Source organism: Chionomys nivalis, chromosome 5, assembly GCF_950005125.1.
Source record: "Chionomys nivalis chromosome 5, mChiNiv1.1, whole genome shotgun sequence".
Lineage (NCBI taxonomy): Eukaryota > Metazoa > Chordata > Mammalia > Rodentia > Cricetidae > Chionomys > Chionomys nivalis.
In genome coordinates this window covers 65,319,951-65,345,603 of record NC_080090.1, presented here as the reverse complement: position 1 = coordinate 65,345,603, position 25,653 = coordinate 65,319,951, and the positions used below count along the sequence as shown (strand labels likewise).

Sequence of the window (25,653 nt, the reverse complement as noted above, 5' to 3'; positions counted from 1 at the left end):
GAGGAAGAATGTAGGTAAAAACTAAGATGAAAATCAAAACAAAGCTTTGTGCATTGTTTTCTTGGTCAGAATAAAAACTTGAATGAAAGCATAGAAAGCTTGACACTCATAAGGAAACCACTGTGAATTGTTAAAAGCAGTATGTAATTGGATAAAAAGTGGCAGCATGGAGTGGTTTTATTGCTATTTGTAACATCTGATGGTATAAAATTTTACTTAGGGTTTCATGCAAAGCCTCACATTGTAACCTGGTTTTGGCAAGTCTGTTTAAGGACTCTATTAAAAACATAGTTTATGTTTTAAAGATGGGGTATTTGGGTTCTGTTGCTGTCATCAGGCTAAGTCATGAGACACACCGTTCTTAGCCCTAAGAGCCTCTGTTTGGCTGGTTGGTGTAATCCTTCTCTATTTCACTGCTGCCTGTGATCAACACGGTGTTAACACTTTGGTGATCGGTGATAAATTAGATGACATATGTCTTGTTACAGTCTGGTTGTTGAGGATACACAAGTGTGTGCAGGCAAATGGGCAACTCTCTCGTGAGGATCTGACTGCTCAGAATGAACTTGAGCTATGGATTTATTCAGCCTGTAAAACCTCAGCTGGCATAAATAATTGAGAAAGCAAAGGTTTGTCTGTGGTGCATACCTCAGGGACTTATGGCTCCCTTCCTGCTCCCTACCTCCCTTTCTTATGAAAATGATCCCAGTTGCACTCCCAGATAATAACACACCAAGCAATTAAAAGCCATGGGTGGCTGGAGAGAGGAGAAAAGGTTTAGTTAATGAGCTTTTCCTCTTCCAGTGCCCATGAGAGCCTCAGGAATGACAAGGCGATTAAAGCAAAGAGATAATTATAGATTATGTGAAAATGGGTCCCTGGGGACAGGCAGGTCTTGACATAAACAGTAAGTGTTGTATCAGTCTTCTGGCTCTCATATTCGCCCTTTTCTAATGCGCTTCATTTAGCTCCTGTGTGCTCAGTGCCATGATGCCAACCAAGCATATAGGCAGATCCACCTGTTTGCAGATCAACAACCCTTTAGAAAAGGAGTTATTCACTAACCAGATTCACCATCCATCCTTTTAGCTCCCTTTCTTTATTCCCTTCCTTCCCCCCACTTTGTACTCTCCTCCCCTCATCTTCAGGTAGTGATTATGAAATGCTAACACTTGTTTACAAAGTTTCCTGTGGGTATATGTGCTTGTGTATCAAAGTATGCATATGTGTGTGTAAGTTTTAAATATAGTTTCTCCATTACAATATTAAGAGAAGATATGTTGAGGCTGGGAAGAAAGCTTAGCAGCCAAGAGCACTGACTGATCTTTTAGAGGTTCCAGGTTTGATTCCTAGGACCCACATGCTGGCTTACAATCCCAGTTCTAAGGGATCTGATTCCTTCTGACCTCTGAGTACCTTGCACATATGATACATGAATATACATGTATACAAACACTCATACATACAAAATAAGCTTTGGAAATTAAAAACAAGAGAGGCAATATATGCATTATAAGTAATAGAAACAAGGTCCCTCACCATCTATTCATCTAAGAATAGTCCTCCTCTTACACTTTGGTCACTCTGCTCAAATCATGGTCCCTTATTTTAAGGTTTTTGAAGCTCTAATTAGGATTTGTTAGATGGATTGATTAACAGTGATAATGCCCAAGTATGATAAATTACCTCACCTTAAAACTTGCTATATTATTATATATTTTTAGACAGGGTCTGACATAGCCCAGGATGGCCTTCAACTTTTGATCCTCCTGCTTCTGCTTCCTAAGTGGAGGTATACTATTATGTCTTGATATGCCATATTATGAAGCTAATATAATGACAATCATCATCATTAGCTGTTTGTACTCATAATCATATTATGTTCTATGAGCTATTTCACTTAATCTTATTAAATGTAGATGTTAGTGGTATCCCTGTATTCCAGATGAGGACAAACATATAAGGTTAGATTTCTTGCCCAAGGTCAATATGGTTAGTACTCTTTCAATTACTGTGCCTCACTGAAATGTTTGAAGAGACAGCATAATTTCTAATTAATGAAAAAGAGTTTGATAGTTGCTATTGTATTAGTATAATATCTTCAGTTAAAAAAATTCAATACCCTTTCCTTTCAGCGTTCATAAGAATGTACTTCCCTGATAAAGTTTGACTCTAGTCTCTCATTTATCACAATACTGATGATGCTTCCTTTGGATTGTTTTATTGATTTTAGACTCAGTTTAATGGTTGGGAATGTTAACTGGCCCTGTGGAGAAGTCTTTTAGCAAAGCAGGTGTGTGAATTTTTCTGGTGTGGGCACTGATTTTCCAGGGATCGATCAGAATTAGGCATTTTTTTTTTCATGGAGACATTTAAAGCATCAGCAGTTTTCCTTCAAATTTGTTACGAGCTAGGCAGAGTCTAAAAGGCGGAGTAGCTCTTCAGCAGTCGGGGTCTGTATAAAGTCACAGCTAAGTAACTCTCCAGTGTGTCAGTAGACAATTCTACATGTCTGTTTGACAGGAAGGGTTCAAGAGTTATTTTAAGAGTAAACTACAGAAATCCAGATAGTTTGTAAGTGCTTTAATCTTAGGGCAGTATTCCTTAAATGTGATCGCTGTTCAAACAGTGTTTGCCTCTACCGGATCTTTGCCTGTTGGTCTTATAACAAAGTGTTTCGTAAAGGAGCTGTGACTTGCAGGATTCTCCTGAGGCTCACAATTGGTAAAATTGAGACTCACAGCCAGTGATCTATAAGGGGAAATTAACATCTAAGATTTTAATTACATATTAAATAGAGCCAATAATTACTTTTTCTAGCTGTCACGGAACTCACTCTGTAGACCTTGAATTCATAGAGATCCACCTGACGCTGCCTCTTGAGTGCTGGGATCAAAGGCTGAAGCTAAAACTTTTAATATACTAAATTAACCCTTGAGTTAGGAGTTGACTGTATCTGACCAGCTTTACTAGAAACCACTGACCACACTCTTCTTTCAAAGAAACAGCTGTGAGTAAAATTAAGATGAGTCTTGTTCATAAATATTTCCTGTTATTACTTTTTGGCTGTGGGTTTTTTGTTTGTTTATTTTGCTTTGCTTTATTTATTAATTTTTTTTGAGACAAAATTCTCTGTAGTTTCTGGAACTAGCTCTTGTAGACCAGGCTGACCTTGAACTCACAGAGATACACCTACCTGTGCCTCCTGATGGGTGCTGGGATTAAAGGGGTGCGCTACCATGTTTTACTTTTTTATTTTTTTAACACAGGAGGTAAAGTATCTAAAGCAAGAGTCTTCGGAGACATATATGAGACATTCTTCCCTTCCATTAGTACTCAGCTCACTTGTCTAGAAGGACAGTGTTGTTTTTCTTGACCCCTGACCCCGAGAGCAGGCCATTTTTGTTCTCTAACTAACTTGCTGCGTTGCCAGCACGAGCAGGGCTCTTTGTGATGCGCTGTCCTGTCTGCTCCGCTCCTCTACAGTTCCCTCTGAACACCCTGCCACAGGCAGTTGCTTACAATTTGTTTACCTGAGCATCTTTCCTTTGTTCAGCCAGTCTGTTTATTTTACCGAGTCCTTTGTATAATGTGATGTCATTCGCAAGCTCACCTTCTAATGCTTTCTTTGACCATCCTTATTTTTATTTTTATTTTAAATTCACAAAAAGTCATGTATGTATGTCTGTGGGTGCACTGTGTTATCTTGATTTGTATTTACATTATAGAAAGAGTCAAGCAAGTTAATGTCCTGGTCGCCTCACAGATTTATCACCTTTTGGGGTATAAACTTAAAATTGTCCTGATTTTATAAATCATAAGAGCTTATGTAACTGTGGTCACTGAAATGTGTTCCTCCAGTGTAACTGAAACTTCGTTGCTTTGACCAACATCTTCCTTTCCGACCCTCCCTCCCTCTTCCAGTCTTTGGTACCCACTCTTCTTACTGTATTTCTGTGAAATTTACTCTTTACAATTCCACTTAAAAGCAAGGTCTTTCTGTGCTTGACTTCTTTCACTAAGCATGGTGTCTTAGTTACTTCTCTGTCACTGTGAAGAAACACCATGACCAAGACAACTTGTAAGCACATTCAATTTGGGCTTACTGTAAGCGGAGGCTGCTCGTTTGTTTCCCGGCTGCCCAGACCCAAATAATCACACACAAACTATATTAATTGCAACATTGTTTGACCAGTAGCTTAGGGGTATTTCTAGCTAGCCCTTACATCTTAAATTAACCCATTTCTGTTCATCTGTGTATCATCACTCCTACCAGTAAGGTTCTGCATGTCCTTTTCCTTCGGCAGCTACATGGCATCTCCCTGATTCCACCTTCTTTCTCTCTCAGATTTCCCACCTGGCTTTACTCTGTCTGTTAAGCCATTGGCCGAAAAAGCTTTATTCATCAGCCAATAAAAGCAACACATACACAGAAGTGCATCCCACATCAGCTTACAGTTTCAGAGGGTGAGTCCATGACCATCATGGCGGAAAGCATGGCAACAGTCAGGCAAGCATGACTGGAGCATTAGCCGAGTGCTTACATATTGAAACAACCAGAAGGGAGAAAGAGCTAACTGGAGTGATGTGGGGTTTTGAAGTCTCAAAGGTCATCCTTGTGAAATACCTTCCTCAACAAGGCTGTACCTCCTAATCCTTCCCAGCCAGTTCTACCAACTGGGAGCCATACATTCAGCTATATTAGACTGTTTGGGCTATTCTCACTAAAAATTCCCTCTAGCTCCACCTGTGCTGTCAGATAATAGAATCGCCTTCTTTTGTTGCAGTTTTGTCATGTTTTCTTCACCCATCTTGATAGGCACGGGTTGCTTCCATGTCTAAGCTATTTAAATATTGTGGATATAAATGCAAATATTTCCTCCCAGTATTGATTTCAGCTCCTTTAGCTGTATACCCAGAAGTACATTGCTGGAAAACATGAGCTCCATATTTGTTTTTTCAGCTACTTGAGTAGTTTTTCAAAATGCTTTATGATTAACAGCCTACAAGGGCCCTTTTCCTCCCTGTTCACCAGCACTTGTCAGCATGTCACTTCTTAGGATTAACTAGTCTAGTAGGTAAGAGATGACTCTCATTGTGCCGTTAATGTACAGTTCTCTTCTGATTAGCAATCCTAAATGTTTTTATAGCTGCAGGCCATCCATCTCCCCTTCCCCTCTCTTTTGGAGAATTGTCTCTTCAGAACCTTTTTCATTTTTAAATCAGGGTATTTGTTTTCTTGCCATTGAGGTAGTTTTTATTTGGTTTTTTTGTTTTTGTTTGTTGTTGTTGGAGGCTTTCTAAACATTTTTATTTATTTTTTAAAATTTCATTTTGTATTCTAACCACAGTTTTCTCTCCCACTCCTCCTCCTGCTCCTCCTTGCCTTCCCCCCACCCCAGCCCACTTGTCATCCACTCCTCCCAGTGAGTCAACAAAGTCTGCCACAGTAAATTGGGGCAGGACCAATACCCTTCCCCTGCATTAGACTGAGCATGGCCTCCCACCATCGGGAATGGGCTCCAACAGGCTAGCTCGTGCACCAGGGACAGATCCTGGTCCTACTGCCAGGGCCCCTCTATGTCCAAGCTTCACCACTGCCTCCCACTTATGGAGGGGCCTACTTCAGTGCCATGGAGACTCCACAGCTGTTGTCTTGAGTTCATGAGTTCCTAAGAACTTGGTTCAGCTGTCTCCATAGATTTCCCCATCATGAACTTGGTTCAGCTGTCTCTGTAGATTTCCCCATCATGAACTTGGTTCAGCTGTCTCTGTAGATTTCCCCATCATGAACTTGGTTCAGCTGTCTCTGTAGATTTCCCCATCATGATCTTGACCTCCCTTGTTCATATGTTTCCTCCTCCCTCCCTTGGATTCCTGGAGATCGGGCTGTTTCTTGGTTGTGGATCTCTGCATCTGGTTCCACCAGTTGCTGGATGAAGGCTCTATGATGCTAGTTGGGGTATTCACCAATCTAGTTACAGAGGAAGGCCAGTTCGGGCACCCTCTCCACTGTTGCTAGGAGCCTTAGCTGGGATCATCCTTGTAGATTCTTGGGAATTTTCCTAGCATCAGGTATCTCCCTATAGTGGCTCTCTCAATCAAGATCTGTCTTTCATTACTCTCCCACTCCGTCCCTCTTCCACCTTGACCATTCCGTTCTCTCATGTTCTCATCTCCTGTCCCCTCCCCTTGTCCCCAGTTTACCCAAGAGTTCCTTATACATTATGGATATTCTTTGAGTAGCTGACTCCTGGCTTTTGACCACTGCTGCATAGAATATTGGGACAGAGCAGTGGTATGAAAGCATCTTTTTATAGTGCCTAAGAAACATTTTCATTGTTTAGTCATTGCAAAAGGTATTATTTTACTTTTTATAAATATGCAATTTTAATATAAACTTCACTTCAAAAATGTGCCCTAATGAAATTTAAATAAGGTAATGATAATCCATTAAAAAATGCACAACTTATCATTGAAAAAAATTGGAAAAAGGTACATAGGATCATAGTTTTCAAATGCGTGACTCTTCAGTTGCCCCAAAATGTTAAAATAATGTTCTTATCTTAATTAAAAAGAATATGAGTGAGCTCTCTGTAAAGAACATTTACATCATTTTTCTTATTTTTCTCTTCCATTTTCATTTAGAAGCAGTATGTTTCTAAATGTAGTCATCAATCTATCATATATAGTTCTCTACAACAAAAATGTGTACATAATTTGAAATTTTTTAAATTGTTTTTTCTATGACATAGGTGTTTTAAGCATTTTTCTTATTTGAGCTACCTTTATAATATTATTTCTGTACATTTGATTAAAATAACATGCATTATACATTTTGTTAAATAATTAACTGTCCATAAGTAAAAGCTCAATGGAAATATCTCTGAATAAGATGAATGGGCTTTGAGGGATAGTTAAAATGTTAGCTATGCTGGGTATTCATCAGGACCTCTGGATTCTTGACAAGTGCTCACCACTGAACTACACCTCAGACCCAAGTCATGTTTTGTGTTTGAGAGAACAGCATTCAACATCAAGTCTGTTGTCCGTTTTGTTTCATTTCTTTCATTCCTACCATCAGTAATGAGTGGTGTCCTAATACCAGGATTCACCAAAACTATGTTCTTAATTTAATAGCAAGGATTTTTGTTTCTTGGGACACAGCACCCTAATGAAGTATTTTGATAAAACTGTCTTAGTATATCAATTTTTTTTAAGCAAAGGAGTAAAAGGTTAGTTGAATTAATAGTCATTTGCTACATCTTGGTCAAATCTTTTGGTTATATTTCTTGGAGATGTGTGTAATGCCAGAGGCGAATACTTTTATAAACCAAGAGGAGAATGTTTGAAGATAACACAGAAGGAGGAGAGTGGTGAAATCCTTAGCATGGGATGCCCTATGGGCAGGCAAGCACAGGAGGGAGGTGCTTGCTCGGGAGGGGAAGCTGGGGCTAGTCTCCCTTAAATGACCAACTGGAACATCCCCTTTGAACTCTTTGCATGCTCCCTGGCCCCTTCTTTGAGGATTTTGTTGTTGTTGTTTTTCAAGACAGGATTTCTCTGTAGCTTTGGAGTCTGTCCTGGATCTCACTCTGTAGACCAGGCTGGCCTCAAACTCATGGAGATCTACCTGCTTCTGCCTCCCAAGTGCTGGGACTAAAGACATGCCCCACCACTGCCCGGCATCTTTGAGGAATTTATGGTGTTTGTATCTTTTTGGATGGATGTAGTCTTACTTTCTTTGGGTTTTAATTTCCTAAATATCTTCCTTTATCTATTTACTGGAATATCAGTATCCAAGTTGCTTAATAAGTATTGTGAACTAAGGTGAAGCGTTTGCTGAAGACTAGATTTCTGAGCTATCATGTACGAGATAGATGAAATAGGAGTTACATGGACTTCGTGTGTCTCACTGCGAAGCATACCTGAAAGTATCCTTCTGGTAGAAAGAGCCTTTCTGAGGACAGCATAGATAGCAGGGTTAGGAATGAGGGAGACTGTCTTGTAGTTAGATGAAACAGCTATGTTAATCAGCTTCCCATTGCTGTAACAAGATACCTGAAGTAAGTGCAGTTAAAGTAGCCAAGGTTTATTTTCATTACTTTCAGAGGCTTCAGTCCGTGATCAGCTTGCTCCATTGTTATAGGCCTGAAGCTGAAAAATCATGACAGCAGGAATGTGTGTCACAGATGCTGTTTACCTCCCAGCAGCCAGGAAGGGGGAGAGAGGCCAGATCCAGGGACAAAATCTATCCTTCAAAGACATCCTCCTCTCCATCCGAAGACATCATTCTCTTCCAAGTTCTTCCTAGGAGGCCCTGCCTCTTAATAGTCCATCCTGTTTGAACTCATAAATGGTCAATCCACTGATAAAGATAGTTCCCTCATGATCCAAACCCCTCTCAAGACCTTTACCATCCAGAAACCAAGCCTTCAACCCTAGAGTCTATTGGGAATACTGCATATCAAACCATAACAGCAGCCATGTTTTAACACCATTCCTCTTTCCCATTAGGGTGTATCCCTACCTTTGGAGTGATCTTAGAAGAGACTTTCTGTCTTGTGCTAGGAAAAAACTCATTTGCCAAAGAGGAGAAAGGGAGATAAATTTATTTTTACTGAAAAAAAATGTTAAGAGAAAGGGAGGTCAATCAGAAAATGTACTAATATTCTTAAGATCTACGTTGTATTACTTAGAATCACCTCACATGCAGTCTCATTTAAGATGAGTAGGACTGAGAGAGAATGATTGTTTTGGAGGACTTCACAGGGCATTGCAGTGGGAGAAAGAAAGCTTGGTTTGTATCTGACAGACATGGTAGCACATACTTGTAATTTAGTTCTTAGACGGCTGAGGCAGGAGGATTGCAGATTTGAAGCTAGCCTGAGCCACATAGTGAGATCCTGTGTCAGGAATCAAAGTGGTTGGGGTTGGGAAAATGGCTTGATTTGTTCACCAGTAAATTAAATAGTATTTTGGTGTGAAAATTGATATATGGATATATTTAATAAGTAAAACCAAAAGTATCCTTAATTTTTTAATATTGGACACTCGATTTATAGCACATTAGCAATGCTTTTATTAAGCTTTTTACTATCTAATTTAAATCATGTTATGCCTTACCCTGTAGTGTTATTTTAGATACCTCTGCCTTACCTGCTTATTAGTAAAAACTGCATATTACAAACCTGCATTAGATTTTTAAAATGCCTACTGCTCTTTAGATTCTACATACCAAAGCAAAATAATTGATATAGGTAATTTGTTTAAGAAACAGTACAAATATATTAGGCAAGATAAACAATTCAGTATCTCTTGTGCTTGTTCTTAGTGCTTAGGTGCAAGTGTGCAGGTGTGATTGTGCACTGGAGACATGCATTTTGAAGGGAGACCTAATAACGCCGTCTCACCTCTGCATAGCTTTTGAGTAGCAGGTAGGGGTGGCCCAAGCGTCCTCCAGTTTTCCTTTCTGTGCCTCACCAACTCTCCATTATTTTCCAAGTAAAACAGTTGCTTCAGAGAGTATTTTTTGTTATGACTTAAGATGACAATTCTTTTCTTTCCCAGTTGAGATTGTTGCCTCTTGAATTCCAAGGGTCTCTGTTATTCCCAAATTAGAAATAGAAATGTACGTTTTAACAGAAATGGTGTTGACATAGGAAGCTAATTATGCCTAACATAGTAGTGTTTGCAGCCCTAGTTTTAAAAATCAGACTTTTATAGGGTTTGACCTCAGTTTTTCATTTTCGTCAGGGATCTAAAGGACGCTTTCATTTCTTTGAAACAAGACGTGATTTCTTCCTTCAGACTGAGCTCGCTCTCTCTAGCTGGAAGCACGCCATTCCCTCTCTTCTTCTTTAGTCTTCCCCAGGCCAGCTTCTGCCCCACATTAATAAAGTTTAGACTTGTTCATCCCAGTGTAGCACCTGTATTAAATGCAGACTGTCCTGTTTAGCCTTGTACCTCCTATTGACAAAACCTTGGCTTTTGTTTGGTCAGTACTCAGTAAAACATTGGATGTTCCAGAAAGGCTTTGCATGGTTGATGCCAAGTAGTGTGTTTTAAGATAGTCAGCTCTGAGTGCAGTAACCTCACTCCACATCAGTTGTTGTAGGTTGTCTTTTAGGGTGGACAGACTCTAATGGGTTTTGAGGGTTTTTTTTTAAACAAATAGATAAGGTCTTGAAAATAATAAAACACATTAATAGCCGGACAGTGGTGGTACACACACCTTTAATCCCAGCACAGGAGACAGAGGGAGTTGGATCTCTGAGTTTCAAGGCCAGCCTGATCAAAAAGTGAGTTCCAGGACAGCCCAGGGCTACACCAAGAAACCCTGTCTCAAAAAAACCAAAAACAGAAACAAAAACATTAAATTAATTTAATTTGGTGACTATAAAAGGTATCCATAAAGTTTAATCTACATATTAGAGACTTTCACTTTCATATTCTATATTTCCTATTGCCATTTTATGAGTCAGTGATCCAGAAAATGCAAAAAATCTGTTACAGAGATAATTTTATGTAATTTTTGAGGTTTTATTTATTTTTATTTTATGTGTATGTGTTTGTCTCACTGTGTGTCTGCATCATATGCATGCAGTCGCCCACAGAAGTCAGAAGAGGGCATTGGATTCTCTAGGACTGGAATCACAGTTGTGAGCCACTTATGTAGGTGCTGGGAATTGAGCCTAGGTCCGCTGGAAGATCAGTCAGTATTCTTACCTGCTGAGCCGTCAATCCACCCCACTTTTATGAGAGCGCATGGACCTCATGCTAAAAGCATCTGCTCTAAATTCTGGTGGACTGTGACTGACTGGTGAAGGCACGTGACATAATAGAAAGTGTACTGTATGCAAAATCAGATGACATGCTTGAATTCTAGTTATAAAAAATTTTTTTTTCAATACTGAACTTGGATCCTCTGCAAGAGCTATCAGTATGCAGTCTTAACTGTTGAGCCATCTCTCTAGCCCCATAGCTTTGTTTTTTGCTTGTTTGGTTTTTGTTTTGTTCTACATTCAATAAATGTGGTATCAGTTGTATTTAACCTCCCTTTGCCTATAAGGTGAGGTTGTTGTATTAAGATTAAAGACTAGGAAGATGTGTCAGTGGAGAAAGTGCTTGCCTCACCAGCATGGAGGTTGGATTTCAGCCTCCAAAGTCTAGGGCAGGTGTGGCTGTAATCCCAGAACTCAAGAGGCAGAGACTCAAGCTGGCCTACTAGACAGTATGGAATTGGTGAGCTCTGGGCTCAGCAAGTGACCCTGCCTCATGTAAATTAGAACAGTCAAGAAGGACATCCGCACACGCACACCCACCTTCACACCTGCAGTGTGCCCACACATTGTGAACACACACACACATGCGTGAACACATATTACACACATAAAAGCTCCCCCAAGAAAGATTGAGTTTTCTCATACAATATATTTAGAATAGCATTTCTCCTAGCTTTTGTTCTCCCCAAATTGCCATGTTACTGCAGTGCTCTAATTGAAATCCCGAGTCACAGGAATGTGTTACCGGTATAGGCAAGTGACTGGGGCAGGGTAGAAAAACCCACGGTGAGGCGTGCTGCTGCCGTGCTGTGAAACTCGCAGAGCTCATAAAGGCTTGCCTGTGAGGGCCGTAGTTGCTTTGGTCTTTAAAACACTGTACATGTTATGTCCGTCCGAAGTCTACTACTTTTCCTGCCTCTTTAAGTCTATTAATGTCTGTCAGCAACAAATAAGTTATGATAAAACTATTTAACTTTTGTGTTTTATCTTGTAAGACAAACAGCTTTTTCTTTTTACTCTAATTAGGGAAGAAGACAAAAATATATTTGATTACTGCAGGGAAAACAACATTGACCGTATAACCAAAGCCATCAAATCGAAAACTGTGGAAGTGAACGTGAAAGATGAAGAGGTAGGAAAACCAGCTCCATTATCTCCATTTCTGCTGGATGGATGTTTGGGGCTGGGTCTTAACTTTCTTGTTCCACCCAAATGTTTCTAACTGCTACGACTCTCAGCTGCAATTCAAGTAGTGTGTGGTAAGGGCATCTCAGAGAACGGCATCCTGAGGGAAGAAACTGTTCCCACTGCGCTGTTACATTGTAAAAGTTAGAAGCTGAGACACGCTGCAGCCAGCTAACTTCCATTTTCTGTACTAAAAGGAGAGGGAAGGAGACCATCGGGCCTGGTGAGTGAGGCTTAAGGGTGACAGCAGTCTCACATTATAATGTCTTCTGTTACACTGTCAAAGCATATTGGTATGTGTGTTTTTGTACAGAAATATATTTTTGGAATTCTGTTGCAGAATTTTAATTAGCCTAGTAATTTAAATGCTGGCCCACTATTTAAATGGACTCTGTACTAAATTATTTTGTAGACTATCTTACTTTGTATTTTATTCCTATGTATAAAGCTGCTATATACTGAGCAGTTGAATTATAGGTAAGAAAAGAGTATAATTTACTAGTTAACTTTTAATGGCTTACTGTTATTTTATGGTTCAGTGGATGAACATGGAAATGTTCACAGGGAGCCTGGGGGTGTGGTGTGTTCCGCTGTATAGTGTTTATCTAGCGTGTACAAGGCCCTGTCCTTGTACTAACTATCCTTGTACTAACAAAGTAATAAAAGGGGAATCTAACTCGAGATGGCTAACTTGTGATAGTTGTTAGGAAGACAGTGTTCACAGGTGGTCTGTTGGGTGTGCGATAGTAATTTGTATGTAAGTAAGCTCTGTATGCAGGACAGTCTTTGATAATGTCTCACCTTTAGGAAGCATCATCTTCCCTGTTCTGGGTTGTCCATGACTTCCGGAATTGAAAGTGTAAATTACAATACTACATTTAATTCTAGCTTACTTGAAGCAAAAACTTTGAATGCTTTTAATTGCTTCTTTTGTAACTTACATATATTATGCTAACTGATATACTTTTGTCTTTTTGAGTTCTTTGTTTTATATTTATACTTACCTGCTGTAATCATCTTCCTCTGTCTTTCTCTGCCCTCTTAATATAGTTATAACACAACTTTAAATTTCAGCTTTCTGATTGAATATTAGATTGGTGCTTATTATACTATGTAAATACTGCTCATTGTTGAGCTATGGACTATACTATGTATATTAACTTTTGCTACTGTAACAACCAGCTCCTGAAGCTCAGTACTTATAATTTCTTGCTTATATCACCATCTTGTCATGGATGATAGCATTTCCCACATTCTGATATTCTTTTACTTTGTTACCTGTTTGATGTTTATCTTTCTAATATTTCAGAAGGGCTGGGGATTAGTTGAGGACTCTCTTGTTAGCTTCTAGTTTTGTTTGGGACCGGTTCTTCTTGATTTCAGTTGGATTTTTTTTCAAAGGTAAAAGGTTAATGAATTAGATACTCTGGTACAGAAACTAAAACTAGGGTTAACCAGGCCTCCCTCTCCATAATACACCAAGTACATAAACATTCTCTTTTATTGTGTTCTATATCACACCAGCCTAAATTCCTTTGGCTAAAACAAGTCATAAGATCATAACCTTTTTAGTAGGATGTTTGTTTTGATTATCAACAAGCAAGGCAAGGGTGGAAAAAAGAATTAATGATTATATGATTATATAACTATGCATAGTAACAACTACTTACCATTGGACAACATTTTGTTCTTCTTAAAGTCAGTAATCATTTCTATATTTATTTTTCCACTGCCTTAGTTTTCATGAATAGTTCCTATCATGACTTCTCTTCTTGAGTTGCCCAAAAGAAATAATAAGCTCCTCTTGGTGCACTCCCCAGAGATTTGTCTTAGATCTGTACCTTCTGAGGTTCCCCTTCCTTTTGATTTTTTGTTTTGATTTTTCGAGACAGGGTTTCTCTGTGTAACAGTCCTGGCAGTCCTGGAAACCACAGAGATCCACCTGCCTCTGCCTCCCAAGTGCTGGGATTAAAGGGGTGCACCGCCACCACCACCTGACTCCCCTTCCTTCTTCATCTCCAGTCTGTCCTAGTTGTGTGGTTGTTATCCTGACCTTTTCTTTGTTGCTGTTTTAAAATTTTTCTCTCTTTGCCTGGTTTCATATGGTTTTTTTTTTTGGGGGGGGGGTCCTGTGACCTTTTCTTTTATTGTTTACTTCCCTGATTTTTCTGGGGCATCTCTTGCATACCGTTCTCTTTTATTATTTTCCCACTTTTGTGGGCCATTTCTTTTAGTGACTTCCTTTTTAAAGAAAGTATAAATGGCATGAGATCTCACTGGCAATCTGTCAAAATTCTCAGCACTCCCTGAATATTTAATGAACTAATGAATGACTAGGTGAAGATGGCAAACATAACAGTGAAGGTTTGACTACATGGATTCAGGTCCCGCTTCTGTCACTTCCAAACTGCATAACCTATGTTGAGTTTACTCTGCCTCAGTTTCCTAAGAAGAGATGGAGATAACAGTACGTACCTCAGAATCATATCGAGTATTCGTGAGTTAGTATCTGTGTGTAAATCTTACCTAGCACTGTAAGCACTGCATGATTTTCAACTTGTTAGTTATCCTTAATATGAATGAGAAGTTAGAGTAAATGAGAAAATAAGTGAAGAAACTAACTTTTCACGATCATTTTCCATTGGGAAGTATTCCTGTACCATATGACCCCTGTTAATATTTTCCTTTCCATTGGGAAGTATTCCTGTACCATATGACCCCTGTTAATATTTTCCTTTCCATTGGGAAGTATTCCTGTACCATATGACCCCTGTTAATATTTTCCTTTCCACTAACAGTACTTCTCACCGTGTCTGTTAAGTTTGCAGAGCACTTTTGCTTCTTACTCTTCCACGTTCACAGGAATCCTTTATAGTAGATTCATTTTTATTGCACGAGCAAGCGGTGACATTCAGAGATGTGCATTTGCTTTCCGATACAGACAGCTGCCAGGGAGGAATTGAGTCCAGCAGAGCATTCTCACCTCTGGGTTTAGGAAGGATAAACAAAGCAGGAGAAGCTATTCAACTGACTCTGATCATCTTAGGGTTTGCAACAAGAGCAACCCTCTTTCCCTCCCTCCCTTCCTCCTTCCCTCCCTCTTTCCTTCCTAAATAGTTGTAAAGGTCTTTTCCATATGTGACCTCTGCAGAGATTATTGCGTCGTCAGAATAAGTACCTAGAGGAGAATGCGCTTACACTAAATAACATTTTTCTTGATGAAACGGAAAGAGTTTGGAAGCTGTTGTTTGACCATTCACTGTTTGATACAGCATTGCTGCTCAGCCCTTCCGGTTTGCTACCCATGCAGCTGCTGTTAGCGCAGCCTGCCAGAACCTTGTGTTTCCACAAACAGATGAAGTGCTTACACATTCATAGACTGAGACGCCAAGAATTCAGTTGGGTTCTCTCATTGCTCCAAGCAGATTTCTGCCTTCTCAGCCATGACACTGTGGGCTGAGCTTTGAATACTGATGGCAGGCCCTTTATTATCAATCAGGGATTTGTATGAATTAATTTAAGAACATGGGGAGCTGGAGCTTAAACTCAGAATCAAATTTGACATCCTAAATGAAATAAATTATCATGTTTCATGGCACTTAAAGCTCTAACAAGTAGAACCGTTTGGTGAGTCTTGATAGACTGAAACTGTGTAACCTCCACATGTGCTTGAGTTGAGAAGGATGTTTAGTGTTGAAAGGACACCCTATTTGTGTTTCTAATGTTTGAACTTAGGGCATTTCTATACAAATTGTAGAGGATTTCTGGAGATAACATTATCTTTATCATTTTGATTGAAAATATTCACCTAACAGGTTCAAACAATTTTAGTCTCGTTCTTCTGTGACTAAAAATTGTATTTATTACATGTAAAATTTGTGTGAGCTATATAACCTTAATTATATAGTCATAAAGTAAAAAGAATGCACAGTGTGAACTGTCATGCATTAAAGTGATGCAATAAATTGTTAAATTATTTTTAATTTATTAATTGCCTGAGCTGCAGACGTTTGAACCTGACTCTCATAAGAATGAAATGCCTTTTAAATAAGTAGTGTTTGCTCCTTTTCTTTCCTTATATTTTTTCTTTTGCTATGGGGTTGAACCCAGGGCCCTTCAGTCCAAAGCATACATTTTTTTCCCCAAAGACTTTTTTTATTGTTTGAGAATTTCCTATGTGCATACAATGAAATATGATCATACCCAGCACCCAAGGCATAACTTTATTTTTTGGTTTTTTGAGACAGGGTTTCTCTGTGTAACAGCCCTAGCTGTTCTGGAACTCACTTTGTAGACCAGGCTGACCTCAAACTTTTAATGATCTGCCTGCCTCTGCCTCCCGAGTCTGGGATTAAAGATGTGTGCTACCACCACCCAGCCCAAAGCATATATTTCTAATTTGAGAAAATAACATAGTCTTTCTAGTTGACGTATTAGGGGATAGTATTTTGCGTAAGAGAAGAAAGAGGTCTGTAGTTCTTCCTTCTGCGCAGGAATTTCCTGTCGTGTGTTTCAAAGTGCAAGGTTACAATGACATGGGTCTTAACATCTAAATTACAAATTTTACTATAACTTTAATATCTGCAAATGTTTGGAGCTTGAGAATATGGAGAACCATGAAGGTGCGAGCATCATAGACTGGTCTCCATCTCATACACTGGCTCAGATTTCGTATTTGACCATATTGCTGCGGCTCTTCACGTATGCTAAGCATTCACAGTTGTTCCAAGAAAATTTCTTATTTTCTACAAAGATTTACTTTTATTTTTATTTATGTGTATTTGTGTCTGTGTCTGTATGAGTGCCTGTCATGTGTTTAGCGATGTCCTCAGGGCCCAGGAAAGGGCACCAGATACCTGGAGCTGGAGTTCCAGGCACTTGAGACACCCAGTGAGGGAGGGTACACAGAACCAAATGTGGGGCCTCTGAAAGAGCAGCTCCAAGAAAGTTTCTATTTTTTTTTAATCTAACATAATTTCTTTATTGAACCTTTAGGAATTTCACATCGTGCTCTCTGATATCACTCACTTACCAGTCCCTCCCTACTTCTCCTCACCCCACCAGCACCCCCAAAGGAAAATAAAAAAAAAAAAACAAGCAAAGAAAAACAACAACAACAACAAAAAAAACAAATTACCCCCCAAGCAACCCTTCCCCAAAAAACCCTCTTCAGTCCCCCGCCTCTCCAGCACCTCTTCCTTCGCCCTGGTGGCTCTGGGAGCCGCAGTGCACCCCACAGTGCGCCCTTTAGTCCAGTCAGCTTCACTTGTGTTTATTGCAGCGAGTCCTGTTGAGGGGCTTGTACCCACCTGAGCTGAATCAGGAAAGTAACTTTTAAAAGGCAAAGAAGGCAGGGCGGTGGTGGCGCACGCCTTTAATCCCAGCACTCGGGAGGCAGAGGCAGGCGGATCACTGTGAGTTCAAGGCCAGCCTGGTCTAGAAGAGCTAGTTCCAGGACAGGAACCAAAAGCTACGGAGAAACCCTGTCTCGAAAATCAAAAATAAAATAAAATAAAATAAAATAAAAGGGAAAGAAGGTGTAAATCACTTGTTAAGTATATTTATAGTATAACCAGATTATTCTGAAAATAGGCACAAATTATATAGTCCTTGTCTGTTGTAGAAAGGCCGCTTGTTTGTTCCCGGCTGCTCAGTCCCAAAATAACCACACAGAAACTTTTATTTGCAATACTGTTTGGCCAGTAGTTTAAGCATATTTCTGGTTAACTCTTATATCCTAAATAAACCCATCTCCATTAATGTGTGTATCGCCGCGAGACTGGCTTACCAGCAAAGTTTCAGCATGTCTCTCAGGCAGCAGTTCCATGGCTTCTCCCTGACTCCATCTCCTTTCTCCCAGCATTCCGTTTAGTTTTCCCCACCTAGCTCTATACTACTCTTTCATGGGCGGGCTCAAGACAGTTTCTTTATTAACCAGTGGTATTCACAGCATACAGAGGGGAATTCCACATCACTTGTCTCTTTCTCAGATAAATTCCATAAATAAACACTAGGTAATATTCACTGCTGATAATCAAATAGTATGTTAAACGTTTATCGTAATTTGAGTTTAATTTAGAATACAAGAGGCAATGAACTAGCAAAGTAGAGAACATTTTCTCAGAGCAGGTCCTCCATTAAGCCTGTGTACTCACATGGTTGTTGGTTTTCTGTACTTTCTCCAGCCTGCTGCTTCAATGAGGGTCTTTCCCGTCTAACCTTCGAAGCCATGTTGATATCATCAGCTACTTTCTGTGTATCTTGACTCTTTTGACTCTTTTGAAGATCATTTCCTGTTGACCCTATTGCTTTCCCTTGCTGTATTTTAAGTCTGTGGCTCATGGCAAAATATAATATAATATAATATAATATAATGTGATATAATATACATTTTTGGCTCAAGAGACTGCTTGAAAACTGTGATAAACCTGACAGTGTTGACCCTGCAGTGAAGTAAATATTTAAGTAACCTTTATGCTGAAGCTAAGTCTATGCTTTTATTTAAGGTTCGTAAAGGAAAGAAAAAAAATACATGTAAAAAATTTGAAAGGAACTTTTGTTTTCACACATATTGAGAAATGTATTTCTAACTCCCTAATTATACATATTTGTATTGATACAGACAATGACATTTAAAAACCAGTGGCCATAATTTTTATTAGCAAAATGGTTACAGTCATACATCAGAAACTCATAAATACAGAATCAGAAAATAGCAGAAGTAACTTCATTCATATGAACTGTGACATCTTATTTCTTAGATTGTAACGGACTGCACATAACACGGTTTGCCATTGCTGCTGTTTTTATGTGGGAGGTGGTAGTTCCATGCAGCCATCTCCTCACCCATCTCTGGAACTCTTCATCTCCGTCAGTGGCTGAAACTGTACTCACTAATCCCCATTCTACTATATTTTTATTATTGTTATTAGTAGTAGTACTCTTACTGCTACTGCTGAGACCGTTTCTCTGTTTAGCCTGCCTGTGGACCAGGTGGGCCTCAAACTCTGTCTGCCACTGCCTCCCAAGTAGTGGGTTTAAAGGCATATGCCATCACCACCCTGCTTATTTTTTATAATTTTTAAAAGAAATTATTTAAGAGTCATAATAAAAGAGAAAAGCAGAGCTTTCACTTGCTTTATTAAACCATCTTAGTATTCTTTCAGGGACAAACACACAGACTAGTATGCTTCAGTTAAGAAACCTTCTTAGGAAAGAGAAGCCACAAGGTAATTCCAGGACTTCCCTCCAGTGGAATTTCCTGCTCTGGGACTCTGGGCAGCAGTCAGCACCTACAGCTACTCAAATGCAGTGACTCCCCATCTGAAGCCACTTACCAGTACCCCTGGGAAGGAATCCAGGTTTGCAAAGCCACCTGTGTCTCTTATCGCCAGCCAGGGATCCTCAGCGCTCCTGCCGCAGACTTCTCCACAGGTCCACTTGTGTCGCGAGTTCCCCCTGTCTGTAATGTAGAAGTTCCCATCTACCATGACCCTATTCCTGTTGGTGTTCGCGACCAGAGCCCATGTCTGACAGCAGTCTGACCTCAGGGTACTCCTCATTCGTCGTATCAGTACTCTGCATCCCTTATGCCCGTTAGAGCACATCTGTCTGTCTGTTTTCAGTATTTCATCTGCTAATTATATGGCATCCTACCATAAATATTTGATCCAGTGGCAAGGGGGAGAGTGCTGAAAAGCTTATCTATAGCAGCCTCACCATGGCTTCACCTGTGTAGGTAGGGTACATATGCTTTGTATAGGATCTCCAAATACCATAACGAATACTGATTTTATAACATAGCATCTGCCTTTAATTTTGTGGTCTCTAGGGGAAAACAATCTCATTTAAAAATTCTACATGGTTTAGGACAATTAAGGATATCAAAGAAGCATTTACAATATCAAGACCCACTCTGTTTTCTAGAAGGTAGGAAAGCAATACCACTTAATAGGTTAGCTGCTCCTGTGCACTTTCGAAGCACTTCAGAGTCATTTGTCTGTCTAAGGGAGGGCGTGTTAACACCACTGGTTAATAGATGGGAACTTTTCCTCCCTGCACTTATGTATTTGAATTACAGAATCTTTTTTAATAACCTCCTCATCTCCTAAGTATTACTAAGATATTTTTTCTAGTAGGGTTTTAAAAAGTAAAAACAAAGACTTGTCATATTTTGTAGTAGCAAGAATTATACTTAACTCAGCGATTTGTAAGATATTATATTACTCATAACAGAATTACAAAATAAATTTGGAAGAAGTTTTTGAGCTAATGTAGCTTTAATACTTACCTAATTCATTCTTTTCTTCCTTGAGGAGAGCCTGGGGAATCTTGTACCCACAATAATTCAGTAGCTGCATTCTGTTGGCCTGTGTATGATGTTGTTGACAGAGAAAAAGGGAAGAAACCATGGCTGTTTCTCTCCCAAGCTTGTCATCGTCTGCTGCGAGTCTGCATCTCTGTATTACTGGAAAGTAATCTAAAATGAGGGCATGTTGTCAGAAACATGAGAATTTGAGGATGTAAAGGGCACAGACATCCTGCTATCCTGATCTGTAGTCATTTAGTTATGCAGTATCATGATGGTGAAATTTCCAAAGCCTGCCTTGCCTTGTCCGTCCGTAAAAGTTTCCTCTCACTCTTGTTTGTAAGGTTTTAATACTGCATGAAGTATTGATCACCAGGTGGTCTCGATGTGGATCTCTCTAGCACTTCTACAAAGTCATTGTCAGAAAATTTATTCTAATTCAAGGTTAATTAGTGTACCATTAAAATAATGTGTTACAGAAATTAATTACAGTGCAGGTCAGAACATGTGTTAAAAAGCGTAGTGCACATGTCTGCGAGTGCATCATCCTTCTTAAAACACGACTGTGCACCATCTTTCTGGGAAATGCATCCACGGGGAAACTCACCCCGAGGTCCAGTCACAGGTGTTTCCCCTAAAGTAAATTTTGGCACCACATATGACAGACTTAAAATATAACCCCATTACCGGTGAGAGTGTTGCTCATCTACTCTACCACCGGAACAGCTAAGGGCTCATAGATCAGCATTAGTTGGTGAAACATGATTGGGCTAGACCTTAGGAAACATCAGGAGCCTGCTTGAGAAGTAGAAATTATCCATACATCTTGTAAAAGTTCATAGTACTAAGTTTTCCTGTTGTGATACTGTTCTCATATGTGCACTATGGAAGCATGTCATACTCTGTAATTATACATAAAAGTACGTAGTATTAAGTTTTCCTTCCGTGAAATAATTCTCATATGTAGGTTATGGAATCATGCCGCACCCTGTGCTTACGCAGTAATTCTTACTAATAGTTGAATTCATGCCTACTCTAAAAGCTAGGATTAAAAACGATACACTTTTATCTGATTCTTCTTCTACTACTGCTATTTCTACTTCTGCTTCTTTTCTCTTTTCAGTCTCTCTGCACAGGCCTGTCTGTCCTGGAGCTCGCTATGTAGACCAGGTTGGCCTTGAACTCATAGAGATCAGCCTGCCTCTGCTCTCCTAGTTCCAGGACTAAGGGCGTGTGCCACCATATAAGGCAGTGTTTAAATGAATACAATTTGTATGTTATTATTTCGGATGTTAAGCTAGCCGTGTGGGAGCTGGGTGGGACAAAAAGCAGGCCTGCCCGCCTCCTCACTACACCCCTCATAGTAAAGTTATACTATATATCACCCATTTATTCAGAAAAACCGCACAACTTTGGGGGGTTGTCTGTTGGGAGGGCAAGATTTTCTGACAGTCAAAAACAGCAATAACACATTAATAGTAGTTGTAAGTCTTTGATATGTAAAAGTTAAGATTAGTGTGTCATGGGACTAGAGAGATGGCTCAGCAGTAAGGTTATTCATTCAAAAGTATTTTTATTACATTTTATGTATTTATTTGTGCATGTATGTGCACACGTGTACCTGCACAGAGATCAAAGAACAACTTGCCGCAGTCGTTTCTCTTCCACCTTGTAGGTCTTGGAAGTGGAGCTCGAGTCTTCGGGTTTGGTGGCAGTCATCTTTGTGGGCTAAGCCATTTTGTCACCCAACTCATATTATTGTTGTTATTTATATTACCTTTTTCTATTTTTCAGATAAGGAAATTGATTAGACCAAAGAAGTTACTTGGCTTGTATGTGGTATCGATCAAAGGCCTTTCCATTGCTTGTTCCCATAGTGCATTTTATATCACCCTCAGAATAATTAATCTACAGTTTGACATATCTCTTTCCCCATCTTTCTTAGCATATGAAATCTATATTGCCCCGCATATAGAATAACAAGTTCCTTCGTTGTCTCCTACTTACAGGGCAGAGCTCTGCTCCACTGGGCATGTGACCGAGGACATAAGGAACTAGTCACAGTCTTGCTACAGTATGAAGCTGACATTAATTGTCAGGTAAGAGTAGCTTTAAAATGAGCTTGCTTTTTTTCTTCTAATTAAGATTTATTAGTTTTTATTGTATGTGTATGTGTGTTTTGCCTGTATGTATGTCTGTGCATCACATGCGTGCAGTGCCCAGGGAGGCCAGAAGAAGGTACTGAATCCTCTGAGACAGAGTTACAGAGGGTTGTGAGTCTTGGGAATCCAACCCCTGCCGTCTGAGAGCAGCCAGTGCTTTTAACCACTGAACCATCTCTCCAGCCCCTAAAAAGGAGCTTAAAAAAAAAAAAGTAAAATTCTCGTAAGAAAATTATGAGATTAGATGTCTTAAGGCATATGTCACCACAGGCCCTGCTAAAGATCTCCACAGTGCTGCCACCATCCCCATCCCGTGGGAAATCCTGTAGCTTACACAGTTACCTCTGCTTTCCTCCATCCCCAAACCTTGCAACCACTCATCTATCTGCTTCTTTTCTTTTCTCTTCTCTTCTTCCTTACTTCCTTTCCCTTCCCTTCCTTTTCCTTCCTTCCTTTCTTCTTCTTCTTTTTTTTTTTTTTTTCTTCCTTTGGTTTTTGGAGACAGGGTTTCTCTGTGTAGCTCTGGCTGTCCTGGAACTTGCTCTGTAAGCCAGGCTGGCCTCAAACTCAGAGATCCACCTACCTCCATCCGCCTCCTGAGTTCTGGGATTAAAGGCATGCTCCACCACCACCTGGCACTAACCTGCTTTTTTTTTTTTTCTGTGTGGTATTTCATGTAAATGGAATCATGAAATAAGTGCTTTCCTGTTTTGTTTCTTTCATGTAACATATTCTCAAGGTGCATTTTTGTTAGAGTATGCCACAGGACTTTATTTTTTATGGCTGGATTTTTAATATATAAGCATTGTATATTTTCTTTATCCATTCATCAGTTCATGGACAATGTTATTGTTTCTAACTCTTGGCAGTTGTAATAATGTTATAAACATTTGTGATTTCCCCCCCCCCCCGCTTTTATGCTTATTTCTGATGCCTCTATTCACTTATTTTGGCTGTCTACCCAAGAGTAGAATGCTGGAATCTTATAATTTTTTTTTTCAGATTCATTTTTTTTAGATGTAAAAGTAGTTCGCCTGCACTTATTTATGTGCACCAAGTGTGTGCCTGGTGCTACCCTACAACTGGAGTTACTGACAGTTACGAGCTATGGTGTGTGTGTGTTGAGAACTGAACCCAGGTCCTCTACAAGAGCAACAAATACCCCCACCTGCTAAGCCAACTCTGCGGCCCCAATCTTACAGTAATTTAACATGTAATTTTTTTCACATGTAACTTTTGGGGACTCCAAGCTCTTTTTAGGAATTGTATCATCTTACACCCCCACCACCAATGTTTGTGACTTCTGACTTCAACCATCCTTATTTTCCCTCCTTTTTAAAATAACCATTCTAGTGGATATTACTTTACCTCATGATATGATTTGGATTCACCTTTCCTTAATGACTAAGCAGTACCGAGCTGTGTGTGTGTGTATGTTGTGTGTGTTTGGTTTTTTGAGGCAGGATTTCTCTGTATAGCCCTGGCTATCCTGAAATTTAGTCTGCAGGCCAGGCTAGGCTTGAACTCAGCAATCTGCCTGTCTCTGCCTACCAAGCGCTGCTATTAAAGGCTATTTTGATGTATTTTAAAATTTATATTTCACTTTATGAACCATTTATTTCTTTTCCTTAATTTATTATTAGATTTATAATTTTAAAAGATTATAGAAACATTTTATGTATCAAGACAAAGTTTTAATATTCAAGACATGTTAAAACTGTTCCTCAGCTTTCTTCTGGATCTTTCTCCCTTTCATGGTTTCTTTGAGCCATCTAGAATTGCCCTGTGTCTTGTATATGTTAATTGTTTTGTCCAGATGCCTAGCAGGTTGATGTCATGTTTACCGAATAATCGTTTTTGCTTCTTGTGACTTGCAGTGTCCTCCTTACTTAAGTCTGGTCCTCATTGCAATCTGTTTCTGGGCTTGTCCTTCCATTACTCTGGTTTCTGTCTGTTCTTAGGCCAAGCTCTTTAAAGAACATAGCTTTGAATGTTTTAACATTGGAGAAGGCAGTTTCTTCACTGTTCATTGGGAATTTTTTCTAGTTTTCTTCACTGTTTGTAAATGTTTGAAATTATCTTTCTAGTGTCATTCCCTTGAACCACTGCCTCCACTAAGTGAAAGCAAACAGCAGGATCCTGTGGGTGCATTCATGTCTTTACATGATTGTGAATAATTTAAGGGTATTTAAAGGACAGTGTTCCCATGGTAGGCATTGTCTGGGTTTTTTTTTTTTCCATTTTTTGCCAGTTCTGTTGTTGGAATAGTACAAAGCAAACAGTCCTAAACCCTGCCTCGTGCGGCTTTCTAGAGCATTGTTGACCAAACACTAGTTTTAGTGCAGAATTGAGGTTCCATGTGGACTCTAGGACAAACTGGCTAGGATGGCTTGTTGCCTGGCACAGTGTTTTCCTTGCCTCCTACATTCACGTGGTCATTTTATGTTGGTCCCATCCTTTCTTTAACTTTGCTCTTGATGATTATAATCTGATTTGTCTAGTTCCAGTTAATAGGAATGCTTTGTCAGTTTGAGTTGCTAACATGCTTCCAAGTCAGAGGGCTTCGCAGATTCTGTCTCAGGGTGTCTTTCCCACTGCTGCAACTCTTTTGGCTTTGTTATTGAAAGCGCTTTTCAAATATGGACAATGCAAACGTAATAAATGGAAGGGGAGGTTCATTCCCCTCACGACTCAATCTTTCTTAAACAATATTATTATTGACTGGGCTTATTGGTTGCCAAAAAAGAAAATCAATTTTTTTTAGAACTATTTGCTTGGTCATAGATCTTGGTGCTAACCCAGCCCAGGCAGGCTGATGTTATCAACCATCTGAAGAATAACTTTTACTGTGAGTCTGGAATGAAGTGATTAGAGCTGTGTCGGGTTTGTTCTGTTTTCCCGTCATCTTGTTCTTCATTCTCTCATGCATTCCTTTCCCGAACTGCAGTAGTTGTATTCTGTGGTGCTGCTGAGGTTGGAACTAAGGTTTATTTCTAAAAAGCCTGTATGATTTCATCAGTTAGCTGTATACTAGCAAATACTTGGTTTATGATTTCATCTGTTAGCTGTGTACTAACAAATGCTTGGTTTATGATTTCATCTGTTAGCTGTGTACTAACAAATGCTTGGTTTCTTTTGCTTAGTTTTGACTTTTGGCTCCACTCTGCAAGTTGGGTTATTGTCACATTTGGTGTTAGGATAATGATATAAATGT

General features: G+C 39.5%; 1 protein-coding gene across 1 annotated transcript in view; it reads left to right on the top strand.

Moving 5' to 3' along the window:
• Window positions 1-25,653, top strand: part of Acbd6 (acyl-CoA binding domain containing 6) — a 158,757-nt gene that overhangs the window by 61,065 nt on the left and 72,039 nt on the right. Inside the window, exons 5-6 of the mRNA XM_057770976.1 lie at window positions 11,811-11,916; window positions 22,287-22,376. Of these exons, the coding sequence (XP_057626959.1) occupies window positions 11,811-11,916; window positions 22,287-22,376 (196 nt within the window). The remainder of the gene's footprint in view (window positions 1-11,810; window positions 11,917-22,286; window positions 22,377-25,653) is intronic.